General features: G+C 43.0%; 1 protein-coding gene across 1 annotated transcript in view; it reads right to left on the bottom strand.

Annotated features, from left to right (window-relative positions):
• Positions 1 to 3,735, bottom strand: part of wnt9a (wingless-type MMTV integration site family, member 9A) — an 89,901-nt gene extending 86,166 nt beyond the window's left edge. The window contains exon 1 of the mRNA XM_041190169.1: positions 3,624 to 3,735. Coding sequence (XP_041046103.1) covers positions 3,624 to 3,709 — 86 coding nt within the window. The 5' untranslated portion in view covers positions 3,710 to 3,735. The remainder of the gene's footprint in view (positions 1 to 3,623) is intronic.
• Positions 3,736 to 27,457: the final 23,722 nt, after the last annotated feature.

Below are 27,457 nucleotides of genomic sequence, written 5' to 3'. Positions count from 1 at the left end.
AAGTGTATTCACTTTGTATTGTAAGAAATGGACAGCCACTTAATGCACATCAAGTTCCCACAAACAGCAGAGAGATAAATTATCAGATTAATCTTTTTTAGATATTGAGAGAGCAATAAATATGAGCTGGGATATGAGAACTCTCCTGCTCTTACAGTGCTATGCGATCTTTTACATCCATCCGAGTGCAGACTGGATTAACATCTCATCTGGAAGGCAGCACCTCGGGCAGGGCAACACCTCCTTAGCACTGCACCCAAGTGTCAGCCTGAATTTTGAACTTGGGTCTCTGTTAGGATTTGAACCCTTCTGACTCAGATGAGAGTAATGCCTTCTCTCAAGGATAAAAGAAAAGTCCCATGTCACGAATGGCAGATGGAACAGGGAGTTTTCTCCCCAGTGCAAGATTCATTCTTCAACCAACATCACCAGAACAGATTATTTGGTCATCATCACATTGCTACTTGTGGGATCTTGTTTGCATAAAATTGGCTATTGTATTTCCTTTTTTAGAACAGTTACCAAACTTCAAAAAGCACTTTATTGGGTGTGATGAGCTCTGGGGACATTGAGGTTGTGAAAGGCATGAATTTCTTTAAATGGGACATCGCCAACAGTGAGTAAGGCTGTATTCAGCCCTAATGCTTGTAAATTAGCATTCAGATAAAAATTACCTATTTACTTCCATGAAACTTAGCATAGACAGCAGAAGCTGGGAGTCATAGCTTCGATCTACCCCAATGAATGGGTGCTTGGAGGACCAAGAAATTGGCACCGTGCATTATGGAAATCAAAGGGGGGAAAAGAGTGAGAGAGTGGGTTATGAGCTCGGAAAATGACCAACATCTGGCACAGAAACTGAATGGATTTGTAAGCTGCAGTGAGTGAGAACGGACAGCATTTTTGAAATATCCCTATTATACGAGAGAGAGAGAGAGGGGAGGTCTTTTGCCACGTGTGGAGCAGATTTATAGAGAGCTCCTGGCAGAGCATGCCATTAGACCTCTCAAGGGTCCTGCTGAGAGGAGGGGAGAGGCAGATTCAGGGGTGGGGTCTGCAAAACATGGCAAAGACTTCAATCACTCCTTAGATCTGAGCTTCAGGACTTGGTAATGGGCAAAGCAGCTACGAAGGGAGTAAAGGATTCTTCCCACCTCAAAGTGAAGACCCATGTTGCATGGGCCACCCTGGGAGGAAGAGACAACAACCACCCATCTCCTATGGTGTAGATTCATAACAATGAAGATTCCTTTGATTAATCGTAAAGGGAGCAAAGTTTGATTATTTAAAGGGGAACCGTCTCAGTAAAGAACAATAACATGAATATTTAGTCTCGCCAGTTTATACCACAGCAGGGAGATTTAAATTGCCTATTTCTAGAAAAAGGTTTTTTTAAATAACTCGTGGTTTTAACAAGAGTAACAATTTACCAGTGTCTCCCACTAGGTTAACAATGGTACCAACACATATCTGGAAATGACAGTGATATTAATAAAGGTGATGAATGGTAATGGTTTGATGGGAGGCGATGATTTATCTCTAATTCAGTTTACTTTGTGATATTACTGGATGAAGATTAATGGTCCCAGGATATACTTGTCTAATTTCGCAAAGATGTTTACGCATTTAAGAGTCCCACCTGTGCTAAAATAACAGAGCAGACTGTCAACACAAACTTTCTTTTGAGCCTCTGACCCTTTAGACAGGGATGGCCGAGAGAGAGATGTGTCCGAACTTGGTGCGAAAATGAAGACATTACAATTAGGGAACGTCCCTAAACTATTATCTTCTTTAAAAAAATGTGTCCGTCCACTAATTTCACCAACTGTAAATTTTGGGCATAAAGGTAATCAACAAAAAAAAAATCACAGAACAGGCCTGGATGAACAATGACCTTTCTGCAAAGGGGCCGCTCTGTTTTGTAAGGCAACTAACTGGTGTCTTCATATCGCAGAAAGAGAGGCTGGCAAAACGGGGATATTGTCCCTTTAAAACAGGTGCTCCTTGCATATTAGGGTGCACTATATCCGAAGCCCAAGTTTATCAGAGAGCACCTTTAAGTTCTGTCTTTCAAATTGTTCAACATTAGACTGAGGTGTTTTTGCCTCTATATTTCGCGGCAGTTTAGAGACGTTTCCTAATGGGAAAATCATCTCATTTTGCGAAGGCAGAGTGCCTGGATTAAACTTGGATTAAGAGATGAGAGGTCTGGAAAAAAAACAATCATATCCGTCCAATTTTATTTACTTATTGCAAAAATAATGTTATCTAAACAAATAAAAACATGACAGAACCCTTCGGGTCATAAGAAGGTCAATTTCCAACTTCACCCATTCCGCTTAATTTGTTAATGTTTATATGGGGTGGAAAGGAGTTTTTAGACCGCTAATTTTGATCATCTTAATTATTTTCACATCTGAAATATTTTGAAGATTATGGAGTGCACCTTTTTCCATTTTAATTTGTTACTTGTTCCCTCATGTTGATCTCAGTCTCACTTCACACCCTGATAAACACGAGGCCAGTGGACTCTGACGGTTGGAAGATTCCCTGGGATTCAATCCCCGATATTTTCCCCTTTTATTTTTGATTCCACAGGGGTTTTTTTTTCATAAAACAGCATGTGCTGGCCTGTGTTATTATAGCTGGTAACTGTAAAAGCAGCCTCCAAAATACAAGTGAATCTGGTGGTCCCACTAAAAGGGGAGGAAGGTCTCTGGAAAAGAGACTGTCTACATAACTGGAAGCTGTAAAAAGATGAGTTCCAGACTCGGAGTCTAACTCAGAGTTTGATATAAACCGCGATCTAGTATTTCACTTACACACACAATTCTGCCCTCCCAACTCGTGGTTTACTATTCCCATGTTTAATAGGTTAAGCATGCGTGTGGGGGGGGGGGGGGGGGCGGCAAAAAATAAATAAAAATATTAAAGTCAGCAAGTGTTAAGTAGTAGCTGACTTATATATACACAGGAGCAATAAGTCACAGCAAAGTGCAAACCTTCTCCACACCCCCCACACCCGCCCCCCCAAACACACACACACATTACACTGTCTTCTCGTACAGCAGTGCACTTCACAATACATATCACTGCACTAAGCGATGAGATGTGGTATAACACAGAGAGACAAATAGTGGGAGAGAGTGGCGTTTGCCTGGAATCACGAAACAATCCTTTTTTTCAAAACAAAATGAATCAAATTTAAATGTGTAAGCGATCCGCCCAAGAGAGATCAGACCGCATTCGGGGTAGAAGAAATCTTAAAATCAGAATTGCACACAGCAACCTGCAGCTGAGAGCTCTGTGGAGATCTGGTTCAATATCTCAGAGGCAGAGAGGCGCACCCACCTCATTGAAAAACTCGCTATATACATTTGCTTATGGTCACATAAAAAAAAAACAAAAAGCACACCCAAAACATTGACATTAAAAATTCTGGGGAAGTTTGAAACAAATGATGTTTTGAGAGCGCTTTAAAAACTGTGAAAGTTTTGGGGGAAAAAAGTTTTGAAAGTTTGAAAAGAGTTGAGCAAAGTTTGAAAAACAGTTTTGAAACCAGAGAGAAAAAAGAAAACGTTTTGAAAGTTTGATAAGAAGCTTTAAAAGTTTTCAGGACGTACCCGAAATAGGCAGTGGTGTTGCCGATGGTCAGAAAGACTGTAACAGCGAAGAGTTGCCATCCCAGAGAGCAGTGTCCATCCAGCATTTTGCTGTACCGGCTCGAAAGCTGACCATCTCGTTTCGCATTGAGGTTAGTTTCTGGTGAGTTTCGCGATCGCGGCGCCTTCTTATAGAGCAGCCGAATTGAGCCCCAGAGCCAGGCGCAGGCGCGCTGGCCGGTCCGCCTCCCCACTCAGCCAGTAAGCACCACAACAAGCAGAGCACGAGTAGGGTGGAGCTGGATTCAGAGGGAGGGAGTGGGATACTGGGGGGAGTTGTATAGCGGCTGACAGCGAGATAGAGAGGGAGGGAGCTGCAAACAGGTTGGCATCCAACCCACAAGAGACAGACAGAAAGAGGGAGATGCAGCGGGCTGGAATCAGAATGAGACAGAGGTTTCTGGAGTGAGATAGAGAGGGAGAGCTGGAATTACTGAAAGAGGGTGAGAAACACACAGAAAGGAAGATGTGGAAATATGCAGAGATGGGGTTAGAAAGAGGGAGGGAGAGAAAGCTGGAATGAGACAGAGTTCGTTCCAATTAAACAAGGAATGCCAGAATTAGAGGAAAGTGGAAATAGACACAGGGAGAGAATTGGAATTAGACAGAGTGAGCGGGAATTGGACTGAGAGTGAGTGGGAATTAGATGGAGAGTGAGAGCTGGATTAGATTGATAGTGAGAGAATGGGAATTTGACAGAGCAAGAGAGTGGGAATTTGAGAGTGAGAGCTTGATTAGACTGATATTGAGAGAGTGGGAATTAGAATGAGAGTGAGAGCTGGATTAGACTGAATGGGAGAGTGGATATTAGAGTGAGAATGGTATTTAGACTGATAGTGTGAGAGTGGGAAATAGACTGAGAGGGAGAGTGGGAATTAGACTGAGAGGGAAAGAGCTGGTGTTACAGTGAGAAGGGAGAGCAGGGATGACAGAGCGAGAGCTGGAATTAAAGAGAGCTGGAATTGGGCTGAAAGCTTGAGAGAGTGAATTAGACTGACCGAGCAAGAGTGAGAATGAGACCGAAAGAGAGAGAGCTGGAATTAGACAGAGTAGGAAATATGCTGAAAGGGAGAGAGCAAGAACTCACCTGAGAGTGAGAGAGCGTGAGAATTAGACCAAGGGAGCGAGAGCAAGAATGAGTCTGAGTGAAAGAGCTTGAATTACAGTCAGTGAGGGAGAGCTGGGATTAGGCTGAGAGGAAGAGAGAGTGGGAATTTGACTGGGAGAGAGATAATGGCAGTTTAATTGAGAGGGGGAAAGAGCGAGAATTCAACTGACTGAGAGAGAGAGAGTAGGAATTAGACTGAGGGAGAGAGTTCTTGAATTGGACTGACAGAGAGAGAGAGAGCTGGAATTACCGTCAAAGGGAGAGAGAGCTGGAATTAGACAGCGAAGAACAGAGCAGGAATTGGCTGCAAGTGAGAGAGAGCAGGAATTAGACTGAGGGGGAGTTCTTGAATTAGACAGAGAGAGAGTTGAAATTACAGGCAGAGGGAGAGAGCTACAGTTAGACAGAGTGAGGGAGCATGGGAATTAGACTGAATGGGAGGGAGAGCAGGAATTAGACTGAAAGGGTGGGAGTGGGAGTTAGACAGAGAGGGAGAGGGAGCAGGTATTAGACCAAGAGGGAGAGAGAGCTGTAAGTAAACTGAGGGAGAGAGAAAGCTGGATTTAGACTGTAAAAGAGAGAGAAAGAGAGCAGGAATTAGACTGAGAGAGAGCTAGGATTGGACTGAGAGAGAGCTGGAAATAGACTGAGAGGGAGCGAGAGCTGGATTTAGACTGAAAGAGAGAGAGAGAGAGCTGGAATTACACTGAAAAGGAGAGAGTGGCAATTAGATTGAGAGGGAAAGAGTGGGTATTAGACTCAGATGTGTTACAATCCAGTTAGGGATCTTTAACTTCTTTTAAAACTTGTTTAAAGTAGACAAAGCTTGTTACCCACTAAAGGAATAAAGCCCCAAGATTCCATGGTTTTTAACAAAACAAAATAAATTTTACCATACAAAGTCAGCAAAAGTAAAACAATCTAACATTCAAAATTAACATGAGGTAAATATTAATTAAAGGCAAACTTTGGTTCAACACAACTGCACATTAAATGGTAGATGCAATCAAAACAGATCCCATGGATTTCTCGGAAACCTACCCAGACATTAGCGATCAATGTAAGTCCAAAAATCTTGTTCACTCTGTCTCCCTCATGAGGGATTTTGAACTCTTCACTTTTGAAGATCTAGCCTCTGAATTACCTCAAAAGCCACTTTGACTTGCACTGCCTCAATGACCACTCACCTCCTGATAGTTCAATCTCTTCTCCTGAGACTGCATTCCATGGGATTCACAAAGCTGTCCTCCCACCTCTAAATAGTGGCTCACTTTCCAACTCTTGTATACTGTTAGCTTCACTAAACTGGCACTGCTCCTGGCTTCTTCTGAGCTGGAATTGTCTCCAGCATGGAACCACCACACCTTCTCAGCTCCCAGAGATTATCTGTAAATTGCAAACCACATGAGGTTCAAACTACAACCAACACCCTCTCCCAGCAGACACACAAATAAATTGAAACCTTCTTAAGCTCCACCCATCCTCATGATGACATAGCCTTTCAAGACCCACTGAATGTTTTTAAAGTAATTTAGCTCTAACTCCCAAAACAAAACATCTCTTTTGACTGCACTACTTTGCAAGCCATTTGGCATCACACCTCCAGCTCTAAGGCTAGGTAAGCCCACCTGCTCTTTCAGGATTTTACCTATCTAGCTGGTAACCCCTTAAATCAACATTACCTCAAACATTTAAGTGTAATAGACTCCAAGCTGCTTTAGTTGCATTTATGCCATTTTCTACAGTTAAACTTTAAACTTCCCAGAAGTAAAAATTATCAACAAAATATTAGCAATAACCATGAACTAGATAATCATCACAGGTGGAGCTGGAACTAGACAGGAGTGAGAGAGAGATGGAATTAGACTGAGAAGAAGAGAGAGAGAGAGAGAGAGAGACAGCTAGTATTAGATTAAAAAGAAGTGTGTGGGAATTTAACCGAGAGAGTGAGAGAGCTGGAACTGGACTAACAAAGACAGATAGCTGGAATTCTCAGAGGGAGATCAGAACTTAGGCTGAGGGAGAGTGAGCAGGGATCAGGTTAAGAGGGAGAGAGAGCTGGAATTGCACTGAGTTAGAGCTGGAATAGAGACAGAGTGAGAGAAAGAGCTGGAATTTAACCGAGAGAGAGGGAGCAGAAATTAGCCTGAGCGGAGAGAACTGGAATTAAATTGAAAGAGAGAGAGAGTTGGAATTAGTGAGAGGGAGAGAGAGCTGAGATTAGACTGAGAGGAAGAGAGAGAGAGCTCAGATTAGAGTGAGTGAGAGTGAGCTGGGATTAGACTGAGAGGGAGGGGGAGCTGGAATTAGACAGAGAGAGAGAGAGCTGAGATTACAGTGAGAGAGAGAGCTAGGATTAGAGTGATAGAGAGAGAGCTGAGATTAGACAAAGAAAGCTGGAATTAGAGTGAGAGTGACAGAGAGAGAGAGCTCGAATTAGAGAGAGAGGGAGCTGGAATTAAACTGAGAGGGAGAGAGAGCTCAGATTAGAGTGAGAGAGAGTGAGCTGGGATTAATTCCAACTCTCCAACTCTCTCTCTCTCTTTCAATTTAATTCCAGTTCTCTCCATTCAGGCTAATTTCTGCTCCCTCTGAGCTGAGATTAGAGAGAAAGAGCTAGGATTAGAGTGAAAGAGACAGGGAGCTGGGGTTAGACTGAGAAAGAGAGAGAGAGCTGAGATAAGAGACAAAGGGAGAGAGCTGGAATTAGAGTTAGAGAGAGAGCAGGGATTAGAAGGAGATAGAGGGAGATCTGGAAGTAGAGTGAGAGGGAGCAAAAGCTGAGATCAGAGTAAGAGGGAGAGAGAGATGGAATTAGAATGAGATAGAGAGTGAGCTGAGATTAGGGAGTGAGAGAGAGCTGGGATTAGAGTGAGAAGGAGCAAAGGCTGAGATCAGAGTGACAGGGAGAGAGAGCTGGAATTAGAGTGAGAGAGAGAGTGAGCTGAGGTTAGAGGAGAGTGAAAGTGAGCTGGAATTAGAGTGTGAGAGAGAGTGAGCTGAGATTAGAGGGAGAGTGAGCTGGAATTAGAGTGAGAGGGAGAGGGAGCTGAGATTAGAGAATGAGAGAGAGCTGAGATTAGAGTGAGAGGGAGCGAAGGCTGAGATCAAAGTGAGAGGGAGAGAGATCTGGAATTAGGATGAGAGTGAGAGTGAGCTGAGATTAGAGGGAGAGAGCTGGGATTAGATTGAGAGTGAGAAAGAGCTTGGATAAGTGAGAGAGAGCTGGAATTAGAGTGAAAGGGAGAGAGAGCTGAGATTAGAAAGAGAGAGAAAACTGGAATTAGAGTGAGAGAGATAGGGAGCTGGGGTTAGACTGAGAGAGAGCTGAGATAAGAGTGAGAGGGAGAGAGCTGGGATTAGATTGAGAGAGAGATAGAGAGATCTGGGATTAGACTGAGAGAGAGCTGAATTAGAGTGAGAGGGAGAGATCTAGTATAAGACTGAGAGAGAGAGGGAGAGAGAGCTGGAATTAGAGTGAGAGGGAGAGAGAGTTGAGATATTAGAGAGAACTGGATTAGATTGAGAGACAGAACTGGGATTAGAGTGAGAAAGAGAGAGAACTGAGATCAGAGTGAGCGGGAGAGAGAGCTGGAATTAGAGTGTGAGAGAGAGAGAACTAGGATTAGACTGAGAGACAGAGCTGGGATTAGAGGGAGAGAGAGAAAGCTGGAATTAGAGTGAGAGAGAGAGAGCTGGAATTAGAGTGATAGAGGAGCTGAGTTTAGAGTGAGAGGGAGAACTGAGATCAGAGAGGGAGAGAGAGCTGGAATTAGAGTGAGAGATGGAGAGAGAGCTGGAATTAGAGTGAGAGAAAGAGGAGCTGAGATTAGAGTGAGAGAGAGAGTGAGCTAAGATTAGAGAGAGAGAGAGAGAGCTGGGATTAGACAGAGAGGGAGAGGGAGCTGGAATTAGATTGAGAGAGATGGGTTTAAACTGAGAGGGGGAAAGCTCAAAATAGACTAAGTGGTGCAGATAGCCAGATAGCTGAAATTAGATTGAGAGAGAAAGCATGATTTAGATTGAGGGAGGGGGAGCTGCAATTAGACTGAGAGGGTCAGAGCTGTTATTAGAGTGACAGTGAGACCAAGTTAGAATTAGTGAGTGGGAAAGAAAAAGAATTGAGGTGAGATTGAGGAATGGTGCTTGAATTAGACTGAGAGTGAGAGAAATCTGCAATTAGGTAAGCAAGCATGAAGACAGCAGCTGAACGTGAGCTTGAGAATTTGGTGAGAGAGAATTCGGTGCAGTGAGGGAGGAGGTGCTGTTCATGTAAATAGCTGCCTTAACTTTGAGTTTAAAAGACCGGTGAGAGCAATGGACCAGTTTAAAAGAGCTAGGGAGCTCCACCCAGAGACTGTCTGCATTCTGAGAAAAGTTCAAAGTGTGATATCGCAGGGAAACAGTTTAAGTGATTGATTGGTGAGAATTTTGCTCATTTATCTTTCAATACGCAGGCAATTTAGGTTTTATCAGTAGTAGTAAGGTTTACTAGCTGTCGTAAAGCTTACTCAGAGCAATAGGGCCTAGGTTTCTGTAGAGTAAAGGGTTAATAGTTATGTTATTTAGACAATGATGTTAATGATGATGTAAGCATGACATCAGGCTCAAATGACCAAGAGGCTCAAAGAGAGCAAAACACAGTCTCTCTCAGTCAAATTCCAGCTATCTGCACCATTTAATCTATTTTGAGCTTTCCCCCTCTCAGTCTAAACCTGCTCTCTCTCGCTCAATCTAATTGTCCAGAAAATAAAGTACTTACCTTGAGATTTTGGATGTAGATAGTTCTAAATAAATAGTTTCAAGAAAAACAAAATGCTGACTATATCCAAGTCACTCATGGAATAAGTGAAACTTCATCAAACATGGTGGCAGCACTGGTGGCCGCAGTTTAAGAAATTGAGACTACAGATTGGTAACTCAAAGGTGAACACCTTCGAACACCTTGACTTTGCAATCAAGAAGAATAAAAACAAAATGTACCTTGTTGGGAGACAGTGAAGCATTCACAATATCGGCAGCCATTGAAAGCCACTATCCCTTCCACAGTCCTTCTAATGCATCAAGGATCCACAGCAAGAACAACGATGGGAGCTCTGGAGGCAACAGTTTGAAAGGTACCGAGCAGCTTCAGTCTTACAAGAAAAGGCACGAAAACACAAGGTCTGTACATGATTGGGGCCATAGCTGATAACGTCCTGGCAAGACAAGGAGTCAAAGAGACCTTGGCATCTTACAAGGCAGCTTAGAGGGCCTTCAATAATTGCTTCAGTCTGAAGAAGAATCTGGTCATTGAGGGGGCGAGATTGAACCAAAGGAGCCAAAGGCCAGTTGAATCCATTGATTCATTTTTTAACAACTTGTATCAACTGGCCAGTAGGTGGGGCTATGGAGCTTTAAAACATGAGTTGGTTCGCGACCATATCATATTTGGTGTACTCAATGATACACTAATGGACTTTTTTCAAACGGAAGAGGATTTAACGTTAGATAAAGTGGAACAGTTTGCATGGAAAGTGAAGCTGCAATAGCAGAATCAGGACATCAAGGCTCGGGAGGGGTCAATCCAGTAGCTAGGCCCAAAGTTGGGAGCCCCGCCCACAAAAACAGCCCAGTATAATCCACCGAAGGGGCAGGAAGAATCTTTCTGCCTATTTTAAAATGCTGCGGATGCAGCACCAAAAAGCAGCATCACCATGGAGGATGCCCAGCAGGGGGAGCTGACTGCCTGCTCTGTGGCAAGTCAGGACATTTTAAACAATTCTGCAGATCTAAAGCACAATTTAAAGGAAGAAAGCCGGAACAAGCTTCCAACCATTTTGAAGTCCAGGAAATTGGAAACATAGTATTTCAACCTAACGATTTCGTAGGAGAAATCAAAGATCCCAATAAGCAGTTCTGGCCTTTAGAGCTGAAGTGCAAAGATACAGAACAGAATTTAAACTGGACACTGGGGCTTGGGTCACAGTCTTATCAGACAAATTGGACTAGCTTCAGGACTGGCTTAGGGAAGTAGAAACCCAGCTATCTAAAATTAAGCTACAGGGGCCAAGAGGCACAGAACTCGAAGTGAAGGGTCAGTTCACCACAACCCTTAGGCGTGCAAATAAAGAATTTAACAAAACTCTTTATATCTTACAGAACCATCAAGTTTCTCTGCCTAGCAAGGCAGCCTATTTAGGACTTGGTCAACAACAAAAGGTTGATGAGGTAACAATAGTGGACAGCAGAGCAATATTCAGGGATGAATTTCCAAACTTGTCCCGCGGACTGGGAAAGCTAAAAACTGCAGCTGAAATTAAAGTTGACTCATTACACAGTTAGCTGATCTTTATTGCAGGAACACATCCACTGGATCACAGGAGTATATTGCAGATCTTTCCCTTCTCTTTGCAGGCCAGCTAGACAAGCTGGAAACAGGATGCACTAATAAAGATGGTGACCATCCATTAGAGCAGATTCTGGACTTTAGTTGGCTCTTTTGGGACAGAGTTCAAGAGCAGGAAACCACCACAGAGTCAGATGACCTGTTGGAAGAGGAGGTTCTAGATCTTACTACGCTCTTTGACATGACTGTCAATGCTTGTGAAGTCTTTAAGATAAAAGCAAAATACTGCGGATGCTGGAAATCGGAAACAAAAAAAAATTGCTGGAAAAACTCAGCTGGTCTGACGGCATCTGTGGAGAGAAAGACAGAGTGAATGTTTCGAGTCCATATGACTCTTCTTCAGAACAGATGCTGTCAGACCTGCTGAGTTTTTCCAGCAATTTTTGTTTTTGCTTGTGAAGTCTTTTTTGTCTCTTTTGAGGCGAATTATCATTTCGCTGAAGAAGGTAATAAAGAGGTGAATTTGTCTGCTTATTCCACTGAGCCCAGCGATAGCATCAACAATTGCAAACGGCCAGCAGAAAGGTATGCATAGAGAATGAGATGCTAAACTCCATGTTGGATCAAACCCATGGTGAACATTCAGAGCTTATTAATTTGTACAAATGTAAGCTGAAGCTTCTTTCAGTAAAGAAGCAGAGGCCCAAAGCACAGAACTTCTACAGCTGTAGAGTACTACATAGAAACTTCCTATGGATCCTGGTCTGGAGGTTTATTCCATTGTTGATGATGGTGCAGACCTACTTTTTCATAAAGGCCCCAAGATTCCATTGTCTGCAGTGGGACCAGCCTCACGCTGAAGCAAGTGTGGAAATGATACCATTACCTGGCAGGAATTGAAATTCCTACCCTAAGAGTAGTAGAGAACTCCTCCTTTTCTCATATCCTGCAGTGTCTTCAGGATATTCTTTGCTCTTCTTTTAGTCTATCAGATTCATTCATGCCTCTGCTTTGAATACTTCTCTTGTTGTCACAGTGAATGATACAGCTGCAAAGTTCTTCATAGGAGCCAAAGGTGCTTCATTTTGTCAAGCTGTCCCAGTATGTAAAGCAGGAGAATGTTGCAGTGAGAATGTCAGTTTGTTGTCTTCCTGATTGTTTGAGTCCTGAAGGTTTCTCTCTTCAATCAGATTTTCCTTGATTGGTTTTCACTGCCTTTTCATTCAGGTCATCATAAGAGTCACAGACTGGGAGCTAGCTGCCTTGAGAAGCTGTTATCCCACTCCATCAATGTGTTTGCCTTCCAAGGATAAGATAAAGGAAGACATACATCCTACACATCCTGAAAGAGAGCCGAGGACACTGTTGAGGATTCATGCTTTGGTGGCTGACTTTGAGGGGTTTGGAGGTAGTAGTTGGATGGAAACAGTAAACAGTACATGATGTCAACAGATGATGGGAATGTAATGTAAATAGTTTAACAAAACAATTTAACAGTTTGACATTGTTCTTGGGGAGAGATATAGTGTAAAAGGTTAATGGCTATGTTAATTAGGCAATGATGTTTATGATGATGTAAGCATGACATCAGGGTTAGATGACCAAAAGGCTCCAAGAGAGCAAGATTCAGAACAATCTGTGTCCAGAGAACAATGTACTTACCATGAGGTCTTGGATGTAAATAGTTCTAGATAAATAGTTTCAAGAAAACTAAATGCTGACTATCTCCAAGTCACTCCTAGAGTAAATGAAACCTCATCAAGACAATTTTTAGCCTCCAGTTTATAATAAGCATCCTGTAAAGTAAAGTTAAGGCATGGCAGGACAGTCTGGCTATGTGGAATGCCCATCCTGTAGCATATGGAAAGTTGTGGATGCTTCCTGTGGCCTGGATGACCACATGTGCAGTAAGTGTCACCAACTGCAGAAACTTGAGCTCTAGATTTTGGAACTCGAGCAATGGCTGGAGTCACTGTGACACATTCACGAGGCTGAGAACTATGTATATAGAACATTTAGGGAGGTGATCACACCACAGGTGAAAAGAGTACAGGCTGAGGGGAAATAGGTGACCACCAGACAGTCCAGGAGGACCAGGCAGGTAATGCAGAAGTCCCCGAGACCATCTCACTCACTAACTACTTTTCTGTTTTGGACACTGGTTCCTTAGAGGAGTGCAGCCAAAGCCAAGTCTTTAGCACCACAGATAGATCAGCTGCATAGGTGGGGAGGAAGAAGAGTAGAAGAGCAATGGTTGTAGGGGATTCAATAGTTAGGGGAACAAACAGGCATTTCAGCGGCCATTGACATGACTCCAAGATGGCATGTTTCCTCCCTGGCACCAGCATCAAGGATGTCACTGAGTGGCTGCAAGGCATTCTTATGGGGGAGGGTGAACAGCCAGTGGTCCACATCAGTACCAACAACATAGATAGAAAATGAAAGCCGATTTGAGAGAGCTAGGGAGAGTTTAAAAAGCAGGACTTCAAAGGCATTAATGTCTCAGTTTCATGTGCTCAGTAATGTCAGAATTACTCCCAGTGCCACGTGCTAATGAGTACAGATATAGAAAGATAGAGCAAATGAACATGTGGTTGGAGAGACGGTGCAGGAGGGAGGGCTTTAGATTTCTGAGGTACTGGGACTGGTTCTGGAGCAAGTGGAACCTGTACAAGCAGATGGGTTACACCTAAGTAGGACCTGAACAAGCATTCTCACTGGGAGATTTGCTAATGTTGTTGGACAGGGTTTAAATTAACTTGGCAGGGGAACAGGAACCTGAGAGGGAATTCAGATGGGAGAGAAACAAAGCTAGTAATGGTGTGAAAAAAAAGTAGTAAGTGAAATAGGAAGGCAGCAGAAACAAAGACCAGCATCAAATAGGGTCAAAACACAGAAAACGGCAAAATTAAAGGCACTCTAAATTAAAGGCATTCACAACAAGGTAGTTGAATTAATGGCACAAATGGAAGTAAACAATTATGATTTAATTGCCATTACAGAGATATGGCTGAAGGATGACCAAGGCTGGGAACTGAATGTTCAAGGGTATTCAACATTTAGGAAGGACAGGCAAAAGGAAAATGTGGTGGGGTAGTGCTGGTAATAAAGGATGAAATCAATACATTAGCGAGAGAGGACCTTAGATCGGAAGATCAAGAGATATAATCAGTTCGGGTGGAGCTAAGAAACAGCAAGGGGCAGCAAACATTGATGTGAGTTATTTATAGGCTATCAAACAGCAGTGGTAATGTAGAGCATGGTATAAGTCAGGAAATTAGAGGTGTATGTAACAAGGATAATACAGTAATCATGGGTGACTTCTATCTATATATAGACTGAGTAAATCTAATGAGTACTAATGCTGTGGAGAACAAATTCCTAGAATGTGTACAAGATGGTTTTCGAGAACAGTTTGTTGAGGAACTAACCAGGGAATGAACTATTTTAGATCTACTATTGTGCAATGAGAAAGGTCTAATTAATAATTTTGTTGTGAATGAACCTTTAGAAAAGTGTGGCCATAATATGATAGAACTTTACCTTAAATTCGAAAGTATAGTTGAATTAGAAACTCGGGTCTTAAATTTAAACAAAGTAAACTATGAAGGTATGAGGAACAAGTTGGCTGTGGTAGATTGGGAAACTACCTTAAAAGCTGTGATGGTCAACAGGTGACAACTAGCATTAATAGAATTAATACAAGGTTTGCAACAAGTACACATTCCTTCAAGGCACAAAAACCCAAAGGAAAAGGCGATCCAACTGTGGCTAACAACAGAAGTCAAAAATTGCTTGAATCAAACAATGAGGCTTTGGCAACATTGCCAAAAAAAAGTAAGCCTGAGGATTGGGAGCTTTTTGAATTCAGCAAAGGAGGACCAATAAACTGATAAAGAAAGAGAAAATAAAATGAGAGTACTCTAGTAAGAAACATAAAAAGGACTGTAAAAGTAGGTATGTAAAAACGAGATTGGCAAAAACAGATATGTGGGCCCATTACGGGCAGAGACAGAAGAATTTATAATGAGGAATAAGAAAATGGCAGAGAAACTAAAAAAATATTCTGTGTCTGTCTTCATGGAGGAAGATACAAAAAACTTCCCAGGAATACAAGAGAACTGAGGGACTACTGGGAATGAGCAACTGGAAGAAATAGTATTAGTGAAAATCTAGTACTGGAGAAATTAATGGGACTGAAAGTTGATAAATCCCTGGACCTGATAGTCTACATCCCAGAGCATTGAGAGAGGTGGCTGTAGAGATAGTGGATGCATTGGTGGTTATCTTCCAAAATTCTATAGATTCTGGAATGGTTCCTGCAGATTGTAAGGTTGCAAATGTAACCCCACTGTTTAAGAAAGGAAGTAGAGAGAAAACAGGAACTACAGGTCTGTTAGCTTGACATCAGTAGGAGGGAAAATGTTAGAATCTATTGCAAATGATGTGATAACTGAAAATTTAAAAAGTAATTAGGTAGGATTAGACAGCCAACATGGATTCATGAAACAGAAAACATGATTAACAAATTTGAAGTTTTTTGAGGACTTAACTAGCAGAATAGATAAGGGAACCAGTGGATATGGTGTATTTGGATTTTCAGAAGGCTTTCAATAGGGTCCCACACAAGAGGCTAGTAAATAAAATTAGAGCACATGGGAACAGGGATAATATGGGTTAAAAATTGGCTAATGGATAGAAAACAGATAGTAGGAATATCGTGTCATTCTCAAATTGGCAGGCTATGGCTAGTGGGGTATTGCAAGGATCAGTGCTTGGGCCCCAGCTATTCACAACTTATAGCAATGATTTAGATGTAGGGACCAAATGTAATATTTCCAAGTTCGCTGACGACACAAAACTGGTTGGGAATGTGAGTCATAAGAAGGATGATTTCAAGGAGATTTAGGCAGGCTTAGTTAGTGGGCAAGAACATGGCAGATCGATATAACGTGAAAAAATGTGAAGTTATCCACTTTGGTAGGAAAAACTGCAGAATAGGTTTTAAATGGTGAGAGATTGGGAAGTGTTGATGTCCAAAGGGGCCTGGGTGTCCTTGTTCATAAGTCACTGGAAGTTAACATGCATGTTCAGCAAGCAATTAGGAAGGCAAATGGTATGTTGGTCTTTATTACAAGAGGATTTGAGTACAGGAGTAAAGGTATCTTGCTGCGGTTGTGTAGAGCCTTGGTGAGACCGCACCTGGAGTATTGTTTTGGTCTCCTTACTTACGGAAGGATATACTTGCCAAAGAGGGAGTACAACGAAGGTTCACCAGGCTGATTCCTGGGATGGTGAGATTGTCCTATGAGGAGGGATTGAGGAGACCAAGCTTGTATTCTCTAGAATTTAGAAGAATGCAGGGTGATCTCATTGAAACATACAAAATTCTTACAGGGTTCAACAATGTAGATGCAGGATGGATATTTCCCCTGGCTGGGGAGTCTAGAATCATGGGACACAGTCTCAGGATAAGGGGCAGGCCATTTAGGACTGAGTTGAGGAGGGATTTCTTTATTGAGAGGGTGGTAAATCTTTGGAATTCTCTATTCCAGAGAGCTGTGGAGTCACTGAGTATGTTCAAAGCACTGATCAATAGATTTCTAGATAGTAAAGATATTAAGGGATATGGGGATAGTGCAGGAAAATGATGCTGAGGTAGAAGATCAGCCATGATCTACTTGAATGATGGAACATACTTGAGGGGCCGAATGCCTTCTCCAGCTCTTATTTCCCAGAATGGGAGGGAGAGAGAGCTGGAATTAGAGTGAGTGAAAGACTGCAGAAATTAAATTGGGAGAGAGAGAGCTGGGATTAGACTGAGAGAGAGAGCCAGGATTAGACTGAGTGGGAAAGAGGGCTGGAATTAGAGTGAGAGGGATAGAGAGCTAGAAATAGAGTGAGGGAGAGCTGGAATTATACTGCGAGGGAAAGAGCTGAGGGAGAGAGATGGAATTGAACTGAGAGAGAGAGAGCTGGGATTCGACTGAGGGAGAACTGGAATTAGAGTCAAAGGGAAGGAACGGGAATTAGAATGAGCGGGAGAGAGAGCTGGGATTCGAGTGAGAAGGAGAGAGAGCAGGAATTAGACTGAGGGAGAAAGATGAATTAGATTGAGAGGGGAATGCTGGATTAGTATTGGCGGAAGGCTGATGGAATAAGAGGTTGATGGAATAAGAGATACATGGAGTACTGAATCAGACAGAAAGCTGGAATTAGATTGAGAGATAGAGAGAGAGAGAGAAAGAGAGTTGTAATCAGAAAGCGAGAGCTGGAATTAAACAAAATTGGAATTTGAAAAGAAAAGGCAATTACTGAAATCTGAAAGAGAGATAGAGATGATTAGAACCAGACAGAGAGACAGATACTGATTGCTTGAATCAGACAGAGAGTCAGAGACTGAATACTGGAATTAGACAGAGTACAAATACTAATTATTGGAATCAGACTGACAGTGGTCAATCACTTGAATCAGACAGGGACGAAGAGGTAGGTGGCAACATAAAATAAAGTGAATCAATAGTATCGGAGAGAATTTATTTTTTTTATTCATTCATGTCTTGTAGGCTTCACTAGCATTTATTACCCATCCCTTGTTGCCCCTGAAAAGTTGGTGGTGAGCTGCCTTCTTGAACCACTGCAGTTCATGTGGCGTAGGTACACCCACAGTGCTGTTAGGAAGGGAGTTCCAGGATTTTGACCCAGCGACAATGAAGGAATGGCGATATAATTCCAAGTCAGGATGGTGAGTGATTTGCAGGGGACTTCCAGGTGGTGGTGTTCCCATCTATCTGCTGCTCTTGTTCTTCTATATGGTAGTGGTCGTGGATTTGGAAGGTGCTGTTGAAAGCGTCTTGCTGTATTCTTGCAATGCATCTTGTAGATGGTACACACTGCTGATATTGTGTTTTAGTGGTGGAGGGAGTGAATGTCTGTGGATGTGGTGCCAATCAAGTGGGCTGCTTTACCCTGGATGGTGTCAAGCTTCTTGAGTGTTGTGGGAGCTGCACTCATCCAGGCAAGTGGGGAATATTCCATCACACTCCTGATTTGTGTCTTGTAGATTGTGGACAGACTTTGGGGAGTCAGGAGGTGGGTTACTCATCACACGATTCCTAACTTCTGACTTGTACTTGTAGCCACAGTATTTATATGGCTAGTCCATTTCAGCTTCTGGACAATGGTAACCCCCAGCATGTTGATAATGGGGGATTCAGTGATGGTAATGCTATTGAACATCAGGGAGCGATGATTGGATTCACTTTTGTTGGAGATGGTCATTGCCTGGCACTTGCGAGGCGTGAATGTTACTTGCCACTTGTCAACCCAAGCCTGGATATTGTCCAAGTCTTGTTGCATTTGGACGTGGACTGCTTCAATATCTGAGGAGTCACAAATTGTGCTGAACATCATGCAATCATCTGCAAAAATCCTCACTTCTGACCTTATGATGGAAGGAAGATCATTGATGAAGCAGCTGAAGATGGTTGGACCGAGGACACTACCCTGAGAAACTCCAGCGGTTATGTCCTGGAGCTGAGATGATTGACTCCCAACAACCAGAACCTTCTTCCTTTGTGCTTGGTCTGATTTCAACCAGCGGAGAGTTTTCCCCCTGATTCCCATTGACTACAGTTTTGCTAGGGCTCCTTGATGCTGCATTCTGTTAAATGTGGCCTTGATGTCAAAAGCAGTCACTCTCACCTCACCTCGGGAGTTCAACTCTTTTGTTCATGTTTGAACCAAGGCTGTAATGAGGTCAGGAGCTGAGTGGACATGGTGGAACCCAAACTGGGCGTCAGTGAACAGGTTATTGCTAAGCAAGTGGTGCTTGATAGCACTGTCGATGACCCCTTCCATTATTTTACTGATAATGGAGAATAGACTGATGGGGCGATAATTGGCTGAGTTGGATTTGTCCTGCTTTTTGTGTAAAGGACATATCTGGGGAATTTTGCACATAGCCGGATAGATGCCAGTGCTATAGCTGTACTAGAACAGCTTGGCTAGGGGTGCGGCAAGTTCTGGAGCACAAGTCTTCAGTACTATTGCTGGAATATTGTCAGGGCCCATAGCCTTTGCAGTATCCAGTGCTTTCAGCCATTTCTTGATATCACGTGGACTGAAATGAATTGGCTGAAGACTGGCATCTGTGATGCTGGGGACCTCCGGAGGAGGCCGAGATGGATCATCCACTCAGCACTTCTGGCCAAAGATTGTAGCAAATGCTTCAGCCTTATCTTTGGAATTGATGTGCTGGGCTCCTCCATCATTGAGGTTGGGGATGTTTGTGAAGCCTCCTCCTCCAGTGAGTTTTTTAATTGTCCACCACCATTCATGACTGGATATGGCAGGACTGCATAGCTTAAATCTTATCCCTTGGTTTGTGTGATCACTTAGCTCTGTCTATCACTTGCTGCTTATGCTGTTTGGCACACAAGTAGTCCTGTGTTATAGCTTCACCAGACTGACACCTCATTTTTAGGTATGCCTCATGCTGCTCCTGGCATGCCCTCCTGCACTCTTCATTGAACCAGAATTGATCCCCTGGCTTGATGGTAATGGTAGAGTGGGGGACATGCCGGATCATGAGGTTACAGATTGTGGTTGTATACAGTTCTGCTGCTGCTGATGGCCCACAACACCTCATGGATGCCCAGTCTTGAGTTGCTGGATCTGTTCGAAATCTATCCCATTTAGCACGGTGGTAGTGCCACAGAACAGGATGGAGGGTATCCTCAATGTGAAGGCAGGACTTCCTCTACACAATGACTGTGCTGTGGTCACTCCCACAGATAGTATCATGGACAGATGCATCTGCAGCAGGCAGGTTGGTGAGGTGGGAGGCAGGGAAGGTGGTATGTGGTAATCAGCAGGAGGTTTTGTTGCCCATGTTTGACCTGATGCCATGAGACTTCAGGGGGTCTGGAGTCAATGCTGAGGACTCCCCACTGTATACCACTGTGCCGCCAGCTTTGCTGGGCCTGTCCTGCTGGTGGGGTGGGACATTCCCAGTAATGGAGATGGTGGTGTCTGGGATATGATCTGTAAGGTATGATACCATGAGGATGCCTATGTCAGGCTGTTGCTTGACTAGTCTGTGTGACAGCTCTCCAAATTTTGGCGCTAGCCCCGAGATGTTGGTAAGGAGGTCTTTGCAGAGTCAACAGGGCTGAGATTGCCATTCTTGTTTCCAGTGCCTAGCTCGATGCCAGGTAGTCTCTCTGGTTTCATTCCTTTTTTGTGACTTTGTAGCAGTTTGTTACAACTGAGTGGCTTGCTAGGCAATTTCAGAGGGCATTTAAGAGCCAACCAAGGAGAGACTGTGGTATAGAATGAATTAAGCAACATGGGATAGAATGACAAAAGATACACTAAAGAAATAGATTGAACTGGGAATGAAAGTGTGGAATGCCATGTAGGAAAGAATGGAATAGAATGAATGAGAAAGTATGGGTTAAAGTGAATGACAACATAGGACAGAGTAAACCCAAGAACACAAGAAATATGAACATTGAGCTTGTTCCGCCATTCAATACAATCATGGCTGACCTTGAACTTAACTACTTTCCTGCCCGTTCCCCATATCTCTTGATTCCCTGAGAGACAAAAAAAAATCTGTCTATTTCAGCCTTAAACTGTGTTCAATGATGGAGCATCCACAATCCTCTGGGGTAGAGAATTTCAAATGTTCAAAACCCATTGAGAGAAGTAATTCCTCCTCATGTTGGTCCTAAATGATTGTTCCCTTCTCCTGAGACTGTGCCTCCATGTTATAGATTCCCCAACCAACAGAAACAATCTTTCAGCGCCTACCCTATCAATCTCTTTCAGATTCTTGTATATTTCAATGATATCACCTCTCATTGTTCTAAACTCCAGAGACTCTGAAGAAGAGTCATACGGACTCAAAACGTTAACTCCGTTTCTCTCTCCACAGATGCTGCCAGACCTGCTGAGTTTTTCCAGAATTTTCTGTTTTTATTTCAGATTTCCAGCATCCGCAGTATTTTGCTTTTATCCAGAGAATGTAAGCCCAGTTTACTCAGCCTCTCATCATAGGACAGCCCCTGACCCCAAGGACAAATTTACTGTACCTTCACAGTACCACCTTCAATTCTTAAATATGGAGACCAAAACTGCACATGATATTCCAGCTGTGGTCTCACCAAAGCCCTAAACAATTGTAGCAAGACTTCTTTATTCCTGTATTCCAATTCCCTTGGAATAAAGGCCAATGTTCCATTTGCCTTCATAATTACTTACTGTACCTCTGTACCTACATGCTAACGTTCTGCACCCCTTGTACGAGCACACCCAAATCTCTCTGAATATCAATTTTTACAAGTTTCATCCCTTTTAAAAAATATTCTGTTTTTCTATTCTTTGGCCAAAGTGAATAACTTCATACTTCCCCATAATTATACTTTTTATACTCAATTTGCTATCTTGTTGCCCAATCACAACTTGTCTATGTCTCTTTGCTGCCTCTCTGTGTCACCCCCAATAGCTTATCTCTCTACCTGGCTTTGTATCATCTACAAACTTAGATACATTACTCTCTGTCTCTTATTTAAGTAATTAATATAGACTGTAAATAACTGAGCCTCAGCACTGATCCTTGTAGCACTCCACTAGTCACTACCAACTTGAAAATGCCCCACTTATGCCTACTCTTTGCCTCCTGTCCATTAACCAATCTTCTATCCATGCTAATATATTACCCCCAACTCCTTGAGTCCTTATCTTGCCTATTATATGTGTGGCACCTTATCAAATGCCTCTTGGCAATCCAAGTATACAAGTACTGGTTCCCCTTTACCTACCCTGCAAATTGCATCTTTGAAAAACTCTGATAAATTTGTCAAACAGGATTTCTTTTTGTAGAGCCATGTTGACTTTTTCTAATTATACAATACTTTCCTAACTTCATTGTTCAGACTCCCTTAATAATAGATTCCAGCAATAACTCAATTGGCATGGGATGGAATGAATTCAAGAACGGGATATATTGTCAACAAATCAAAGCATGCCATAGAATGACAATTTTGGATAGAGTAATTGAAGTGAATGAGAAAGTAAGTGATAGAGATTGAGAGAGAGCACAGGATAATGAATATGAGGCCATAGGAACAAGTGAATGAGAAAGTATGAAATAGAGTAAATGAGGTAGCGCGTCACAAATTCTGTTCCCTAGTTACCAATTCCATCCACCATCCTAACCACTGTTTCAGGTTGAATCAGTCTATTTGCAATCCTGGTGTCATATATGATCCTGAGCTGAGTTTCCAACTCCCTATCCTCTCCATCATCAAGACCGCTTACTTCCACCTCTGTAATATTGCACATTTTCTCCTCTACCTCAGCTTAACTGCTGCTGGAACCCACATCCACAAAAGCACTTTAAAGCCAATAAAGTAGGTCAGAACACAGGGATAACTCCCCTGCTCTTCTTCAAAATAGTGTCACGGGATCTTTTACATCCACCCAAAAAGGCAGATGGACCCTCAGTTTAACATTTTATCCAAAAGACAGCACTTCTGATAGTTCAACACTGCACTGGAGTATCAACATTAATTTTTATCCTCAATCTGGATTGGGGTTTGAACCCAGAACCTTTCAACTTAGAGGTGAAAATTGCTACCAACTGAGCCACAGCTGACACAGAAAGCTGTTGTCTCCAGACATGAGTGCAAATGCAATGCTCACCTTGCATAAACTTAAGCTCATCCAAAACTGCTGCTCATATCATGACTTGCACCAAGTCACCCCTTTGCTCACTAATCTATATTGGTTTCTTGTCCAGCCACACTACAATTTTAAAATTCTCATTCTTGTGTTCAAATTCCTCCGCAACTTTACCTCTGTAATCTCCTCTAGCTGTACAACCATCTGCGAACTCTGCATTTCTGCAATTCTGGCCTCTTGTGCATCCCTGATTTCTCTGGACCCTACTTTGACTTCCATGTATTCAGCTGCCATATCTAGGTGCCAAGCTCTGAAATTTCCTCCTTAGGCCTCTTTCTCTCCTTTTGAAATGCTCTTTAAAGCATACCACTTTGATTTTGCTATTAGTCACCATCTCCTTACAGGGCTTGGTGTTACAGCTTGTCTGATAACTGTCCTGTGAAACATCTTGGGAAGTTTTAAAGTGCTACTACAATAGATCAATAGGGAGATAAATCTGAAATGTTGAGCTATTTTTAGAATTCCATTACGTAAGTAAATTTGTATTAATAAAATGGCTAAAATGGCTTAAGAGATGGGGGATTGGATAAAGGACAGTCATGGAAGGTTTGTTCAGAATTATACAGGGAGAGAGATAATTGGTAAGAGTGGAGCTGGAGTCAAGCAAGCTGAAAGCACAATATCAGCAGCCCTGTCTGCCCTCAGGTGGATGTCTACATTATCTTGTTACATTTCCTTGTGACACCAGTAGATGGTGCTCTATTGGACATCGCAATCTGAAGATTTACTGAACAGCACCTCGTCTTCCGACTAGGCACTTTACAGCCTTCCGGACTGAATATTAAGTTCAACAATTTTAGATCATTAACTCTCTCCTCCATCCCCACCACCTTTCTGATCCCACTTTTTTTCCAATAATTTATATAGATTTTTCTTTTCCCACCTATTTCCATTATTTTTAAATGTATTTCCATCCATTGTTTTATCTCTACCTTTTAGCCTATTTCGATCCCTTCCCCCCACCCCACTCCCACTAGGGCTATCTGTACCTTGCTTGTCCTGCTTTCTACCCTTAACTAGCACATTCCTTAGATAATATCACCACCTTCAACACCTCTTTGTCTTTTTGTCTGACATCTTTTGGTTATCTCCACCTATCACCTGCCCTCCATCCAGCTCTACCTGTTTCACCACCACCACCGCCCCTCCTTAAACCAGCTTATATTTTGCCTCTTTTCTATTTTTCCTTAGTTCTGTTGAAGAGTCAAACGGACTCGAAACATTAACTGTGTTCCTCTCCGCAGATGCTGTCAGACCTGCTGAGTTTTTCCAGGTATTTTTGTTTTTGCTGAAAATTTTCTTGCTGGCTGTAAGATTACCATCTATTACAGTTTTCAGTTTTACTTTAATACTATGAAGTTTTTTTAAAACTTGAATGTATTTTAGAAAGACATTTGCTATAAAAATTAGTGCCTCACTGCCTTGCTGACCCTGGATCCAGAACACTATGTCCTGGCCCGTAGGCTACACCCCACTTCAGGCCACAATGAGGCTGTCCTGGGCCAATACCTGCTGCTCTGGGTTGGCCACAGAGCCAGCACCACTGATATTCAATAAAAATTCTCACCTGCCTTCTGGACCTATTTAAAATGTTGGTCTCATTCTCCAAAACTCTCAGCCCTGGTCCCCTGGCTCTATTCAAAGTCAAGCTGATCTAGTGCCTGCATTACTGACCCCCACACCTACTCCCAACCCTGGCTCCTGTCCTTGTTTCAGACCCCTCCATGTGAGCTGCATTCCCCCAGGCTCATTGCTCTTCGCTGCTGCCTGTGAGTGTTGTCTGCCAAATGGCTGCATACCACCCATTGACTTACCATGAACCAGGCCACTGGTTATCAGCCAGTATATATTTATTTCTTGCATCTAGTATGCATCCTTTGAATTTCAGACGTTAGACCTCAGACAGATGCCAGGAGTCCACACTGAAAAAAGAGACAGCCAGTCATTTCCTGCTGCTTTCCTGATCTTCTAAACCTGGTCTCTCTACAGTTGCAGGAGCCAGAGATTTGCAAGCAGCTGCCAATCTATAGAAACCTCCTTCAACAGTTGAACTCTAATTGATCTATGCCAATATCTATTTAGGCTACTTCTCCATAGGACGCACCTGGTCAGCAGTCTTAATAAGAAGACTGAGTTCAGTGGAGCTCCAACTTGGCAGCTAATTGTCAGCATGATGCTTGATGAGAGATCAGCTTGTTCATCTCTAAGGTGTCTCCTCTAAGAGCCATTGGGATGGATTTTCTGCCAAGCTGAATTTGTGCCCCTGGCCCATCACCCAAAGTTCATGGCAGGAGCAGAGTTCATCTTGAGGACCAGGCCTTATTAACACTGGGATTCCAGACTGAGGCCGTATATAGGACAGCCCAGGCGGCCTTGATGCCAGTAGATTGGTAGGGGAATGTCTCCCCACTGCCCCAGACTCTAGGAGGTAGGGAGGGGCCAGAGAGGGGGAAATGGCACATATTGGTAATGGTCTGATAGCAGTTTGAGTGGGAATGGCACACGTTCATTCCAAAATTTGGCAATTGGATGTCTCTGTACAATATCAGACACAAATTTCTGCCTAACACAGGAACAGGAGTAAGCCTTTCAGTCTCCTTAGTGCCTGATTAAGGAGAGGGGTGGCATTTTGGATGCCCAACAGCAGTCTCAGGTTGGAACATTGCTGCATAGCAGCAGTGGGAACAGGGTGGTAAATCATTGCCCCCATCGCCCCCACCGAAGTCATTGCCAACACCAACCCCCAAAACCACACCCCGCCCCCCCCCCCACCCCCAACCACCTCCCCGCCGTCCTTGATTCAAGACTGCCACCCTGTGATTGCCAGAGGGAGGCCTGAAAATTCAATGTATTTTAAGCTAGAATAGTAACATTCCAAGTATGAGGAACATGTTTGATTTTACATGTAAAAAGCTGAATTCCCATGGGATGTTACTTGGATCAACACCTGCTTTTACTTTTGCCAGGTTGTTCGAAGTTTGTGTTTGGAATGAAAATGAGATTGCCTGGGGCAAAAGGGAAATTTCCAGATTAGTAGCTGGCTCCCAAACCGTTGACAGCAACCCCATCTAATTGAGCTTCATCTCATTAATTGTTTTCACCATTTGTTTCCTAATTCTTGCCCTACCTCTGCTGACTTGGGTTAACATGCAGAGATACAAGCCTCTCTTTTAAGTGGTTATTGTGTGTGAGCCTAGTTAGTTTGTGTTACCTCAGTGCTAGAGCCAGAGGAACTGGGAGTCAAGATGTTGTCAACCCATCACCAATCCATGTGAACTTTCAGTGGGACTGCACCCTTGCCTATGTCGGATCAATAATGTACCCTTAAATTAAGGCAGGATATCGAGCCACGAGTATCATAAATAACCAGGTCTGACCTTATCACCACTATTTCATTATTATTTCAGTTTCTCAAATTGGGGAGGACTGGGTCAGGTACTTAATCTACGAAAGTGTAGGAATAAGCTAAATGTTAGCCAGTTCTTTTCCCAAGAGAATAATTGTGTGGTGTCTGCTATCTCTCTACATGCCTCAAAAAGAAGCAACACTGGTTCTTGGCTGGGCCACAGATGTGCCAAATATAAGATAAGTAGATTAAGAGTTAGCATACGTACGGTCAGTGTGATTTCCTGGACAAGTTTTGATCAACTGAGGAGGTTGGAAAGGAATTTCTGAAATTTTTTCCTCATATTGACATAGGATTTTCTTTCCCTCGGGAGATTACATAGCTTTTGCAGGGGGGAGGCAAGAGAAATAAGGGGAGGGGGTGGGGAAGTATCTAATCATGATGCTCCAGCTATTGAGTGTAGGGCAGGCTTGATAGACCTTTTCCTTCACTGGTTACCAGTCCACATGCACTTTCTTGCATAACTTACCAGATGGCAAGTCAGGATCAAGAACATTACAACTAACTCTCTCCCTTGCCCAAAGCCTTTAGCAACCTCTGCCTATGACTGATACAGATCAGGAGTCAAACCTGGTCTGGTCTGTGCCTCTGTACGACAACAAACCTGGCCTTCATGTAAGCTCTACTCAGCTTTTAAAATCTCAGTCTGGTTCTCCGTCTCTCCAGAGTGTCTTGTATTTTAGCAATCCTCTCCCAGCACTTACACTTACCTGGCTGGGACATGGTAGTGAGATTGAAGACTTTGTTTGGCCCCTTTAAGGAGGCGCAGAAGAGGAGAATGCTCCAAAGAACAAAGCCCCGCCACCACATCAGCAAATTTGTGGATGAGGGTCCCATTGTGCCTTATTTTTCATAGACTGCATCTGTGTGTTTTGTTTTGTTGTGTTGTTATGATGATCTAAAGGCACCAATCACTCATCAGAGATTGGGTAAATATGTTATGGGTTCATTTACTAAGACTGAGCACATGAGAGCAGATATACATTGATGGAAAGCTTGAACACATCAGCAGCAGAGCTGTGTGTATGTGTGTGTGCCCTGCTCAAAAGCAAAAGTGAAACTATGCCTGGATCTCATGACACACTTTCCTTCTAGTGATGTCATGCTGCTATCCCTTAAAGGCATATTACAACATGTGTTTCCTTTTATCTGAATGTGATGGAGAGTCATTGAATAACTCCAAATTCCCAGCCTGAGGAGGAAGG

The sequence above is a fragment of the Carcharodon carcharias genome, chromosome 6 (genome assembly GCF_017639515.1).
Source record: "Carcharodon carcharias isolate sCarCar2 chromosome 6, sCarCar2.pri, whole genome shotgun sequence".
Taxonomy (NCBI): domain Eukaryota; kingdom Metazoa; phylum Chordata; class Chondrichthyes; order Lamniformes; family Lamnidae; genus Carcharodon; species Carcharodon carcharias.
This window is presented reverse-complemented; position numbering and strand designations above follow the sequence as displayed.